This window comes from Marmota marmota, unplaced genomic scaffold (genome assembly GCF_001458135.2).
Source record: "Marmota marmota marmota unplaced genomic scaffold, marMar, whole genome shotgun sequence".
Classification (NCBI taxonomy): Eukaryota; Metazoa; Chordata; class Mammalia; order Rodentia; family Sciuridae; genus Marmota; species Marmota marmota.
This window is the reverse complement of record NW_025999998.1, coordinates 10,487,200-10,490,795: the sequence shown is the minus strand read 5'-3', so window position 1 is coordinate 10,490,795 and position 3,596 is coordinate 10,487,200. Positions and strand designations below refer to the sequence as shown.

Here is a 3,596-nt window from a genome sequence, read left to right as displayed (position 1 = left end):
TTCTTCTTCTTCTTTGTGTGTGTGTGTGAATTAACTCCTATTTCAGACAACTGGGAAGGCTCAAGAAATTCATATAGAAGAAATTTGGGAAATATACCACCCAAATGTTATAAATGAGCCTTGTTGGTATCGTAATTTAACAAATTGAGGTGGAGAATTTTAAATTGACAAAATATTTAGTGGCAGTAAGAAATTATTGTTAATTTTTTAGGAGTAATAATGGTATTACTGTTATGTTTTGAAAAGTCCTTACTTTTTAGAGATATTTACTGAAATACTGACAGGTGAAATCATGTGATGTTTGAGAACTTTCTTCTAGTATTGAGTGGGGGAGTATAGATGAAACCAGGCTACCTAGTGTTGAATACATATGAGGTAAATGATGATTCATTGTATTAGTCTCTTCACTTTTGTATATATTTAAAATTTTCCAAGCCAGGTGCAGTGGCACATGCCTATAAGCCCAGCAGCTCAGGAGGCTGAGGCAGAAGGATCACAAGTTCAAAGCCAGCCTCAGCAACAGTGAGGTGCTTAGCAACACAGTCAGACTCTGTCTCTAAATAAAATACAAAATAGGGCTGGGGAGGTGGCTCAGTGGTTGAGTGCCCCTGAGTTCAATCCCTGGTGCCAAAAAATTTTTTTTAAAAATTCCAAATGAAAAGCTTTTTCAAAAAGGGTTCCAAAAGTTAAAATTCAGACCAAAGGTAGCCTTAGAAATCTACAAGCGTCTCTACCTTGAGATTGTTTTTCTATCAGATGGATCTTGCCTTTAGATATATCTGTTCTGATCCCAAAAGTTCCAGGTTGCCTGAATTGGTCCAGTTCAGCACAGGCATCAGGCCTCTTCTCTCAGCCACTCCCCAACAAGATGGCCACCTGTGACCAGAGAAGTGCCCATGATGGTCCATTGACCTCTTCAGTCATCTCACCAAATGGTACAGATTTATCAGGAAGGTGACTTTACTGATTGCTATGAATGTTTGGTTGGAAGCTCCCAGCATTTAAAGCCCCCCAAAAGACAATTAAATATGACCCTGTTCTTTGGACCCTTGATAGCTTCAGATCATGTTCCAGCTTTTGGATATAATGTACTGCAAGAATGGGAATTCAAGTTTTCAAGGATTTGCACTATTTGTGTTTGAATACATGGCGGTAATTAGGATATAGGGATAGTTCATATTAAACTATTAAAGTCACCATTTTAGTCTCCCTGTGGTAAGGGAGGCAGGTGTAGATCTTAACATGTCATTACTAAGCTTTCCTGTTAGAAAATACTAGCTAGCTATGTATTATATAACCTGTGAATTCAACTCCAAGTCTCTATCACCTATTTAAGAAATAGATGAACTGAGAGAGAGAAGGTTATAGGATTGATGTTTTAGAGCCATAAGGAAACTATTCTGATCTCAAGGCTTAAACTCACATATTTACTAGTTAAAACCCTTAACAGGAGAAATGTTTTGAGTATTTATTTAGAGCAGGCAAAGGAAAACAAAAGCCAACAATAGGTCTAAAATTTTGCAATGCCATCTGGTGGATGTTACTAAGCCACATGCACAGTCACATTTCCTTCCTTCCTCCCACAGTCTCTTTGTCTTGGATGCCTGGGTTTCTGAAAGAAGAAAACGTTTGCTGTAAATGCTGACATTGGAGGGTGGGGGTTGGAACAACAGACTCTCTCATAAAGGCAGAATATTAATCTAGTATTAGAAACAACTCAAATGTGAGTTGACAAGTGGAGAGGGGCAGTCTTTCCTCTCCTGGGGTAACTCCAGCTGGATATCCTCATGGAAATTCACTAATGAATTCTGTTCAATGTGATTAATAATAGGAGGATGCTGTGGAAATACGTCCGGTACCAGAATGTCCTAAGGAACATCTGGGCAACAGAATATTGGTCAAGTTGCTGACCCTGAAGTAAGTACCAGCAAACACACTAGCCTCTGTGCTAATATCTCTTGCCTTTCAGATACCAGCGTCGTCTGTATCCTCAGAGCTTAAATCAGGCAGCTTCTCCCAACATGCATTAACAGTAGGTAGCTGAGGAATAGTGGAAGGAGCAGAGCTTGGTGTTGGCTAGACCTAGATTCTGTTTCTAAAAAGCCTTTGGAATTCATTCTTCTACAATAGGGGAGGCAAGCACAGGTGGCTACCCAGTGTTACTGGGGAGGTTACTGAGTGAAATGGCCTGCAATAGGAAAAGTCACAGAGAGCCAGTGGTGTGTGGCCTTGGCTGGTATTAACTCACAAGAGCTTACAGCAACAGCTCTTCCCAGTTTTGTGCCCAGGAAAGTCATGTTAGTAGCTTGAAATTGGCCATGGTGGAAGTATTTAAAACATAGAAATCAGCAAATGCTATAAAGTAGAGCCTTTTATTTTTTCAGCAACTTGTCTGTTAAACATTTACCAGCCTACCACTTGTAAATGCAATGAAAAATGCAACTGAAACTCAATATCAGTGCCAGGGGACAATAGGGACTATAGCACACTATGTTGAGGGGTCCCCACTACTACCTGCAACCAACTCTTGCCAAGGAAATAGGACCACTTTGATCAACTGTCTGCCTTAAAAACTCTAAATGGAGATTTTTCTGCATAAATTCCTAACTTCTTAAATAGTTTATCATTTTTTTAAAATACCACATAATTCCAACAAAGTATATCTGAAGACTGTTTCAACTGGTGGGCCAATTACCTCCATATCAATTTTAAAGCGGTTATCTCTAATTTTTGCATTGTGTACTTTTATTTTTAAAATTTTATATCCTCTATATATGTGTATTAATTTTGTACTTCTGTATTAAAAACAGTTTTTACATTATAAAGCATTATAAGTGAGAAAATTTTAAAGGATCAAGTGAGTATATCTGAATTTCTTTTTAGTATTTTCTTCCTGTACTTGAATGAATTGTCCTGTGTACTCCTTCGAGTGCTTGCATAAATTTCTTCGTCTTTGCAGACTGCTGCTTTAGAGAATTAGTTCTTTTAATTCTTCTAATCATAGACCCTTTTGAAAATATTAATTTTAAGTCAGGCATGGTGGTGCTTACCTGTAATCCCAGCTACTCAGGAGGCTGAGGCAAGGGGATCACAATTTTGAGGCCCCTCAACAACTTAGTAAGACCCTTTCTCAAAATAAATAAATTAATTAAAAAGGGTTGAAGATGTAGCTCAGTGGTCAATACCCAGTACCACTCACACAAAATTAAAGTTGCAATAGCTGTGCTGAAGGTGTAAGGTGAAGCGCAATAATAAGCCTGTGCTTAGGTTGAATGAGGCCAAGTTTGATTCCCAGCACCACCAAAAACAAACAAACAAAAAATTGTAAATGCTCTTATGTGGCAAAAGTACATAAGCATAGTACTTTTTCATATTCTGTTAGGATCACCCATCTCACAAAGTCAATGCCAATAATCCCAGTGACCTAGGAGGCTAAGAGGAAGATCACAAGTTTGAATCTAGCCTCAGCAATTCAGTGAGGTTGTAAGCAACCTAGTGAGACCCTGCCTCTAAATAGGAAACAAAAGGACTAGAGATGTGGCTCATTGGTTATGCACCCTCCACTTCAATCCCCAGTACCAAAAAAAAAAAAAAAA

The 3,596-nt window shown here is 38.5% G+C and overlaps 1 protein-coding gene across 7 annotated transcripts in view; it reads left to right on the top strand.

The window, feature by feature from the left end:
- Dock8 (dedicator of cytokinesis 8) overlaps positions 1-3,596 on the top strand; it is a 219,561-nt gene that overhangs the window by 80,271 nt on the left and 135,694 nt on the right. For all 7 annotated transcript variants that reach the window (XM_048806862.1, XM_048806858.1, XM_015492898.2 and 4 more), the window contains one exon: positions 1,832-1,917. In XM_048806862.1, the coding sequence (XP_048662819.1) occupies positions 1,832-1,917 (86 nt within the window). The remainder of the gene's footprint in view (positions 1-1,831; positions 1,918-3,596) is intronic.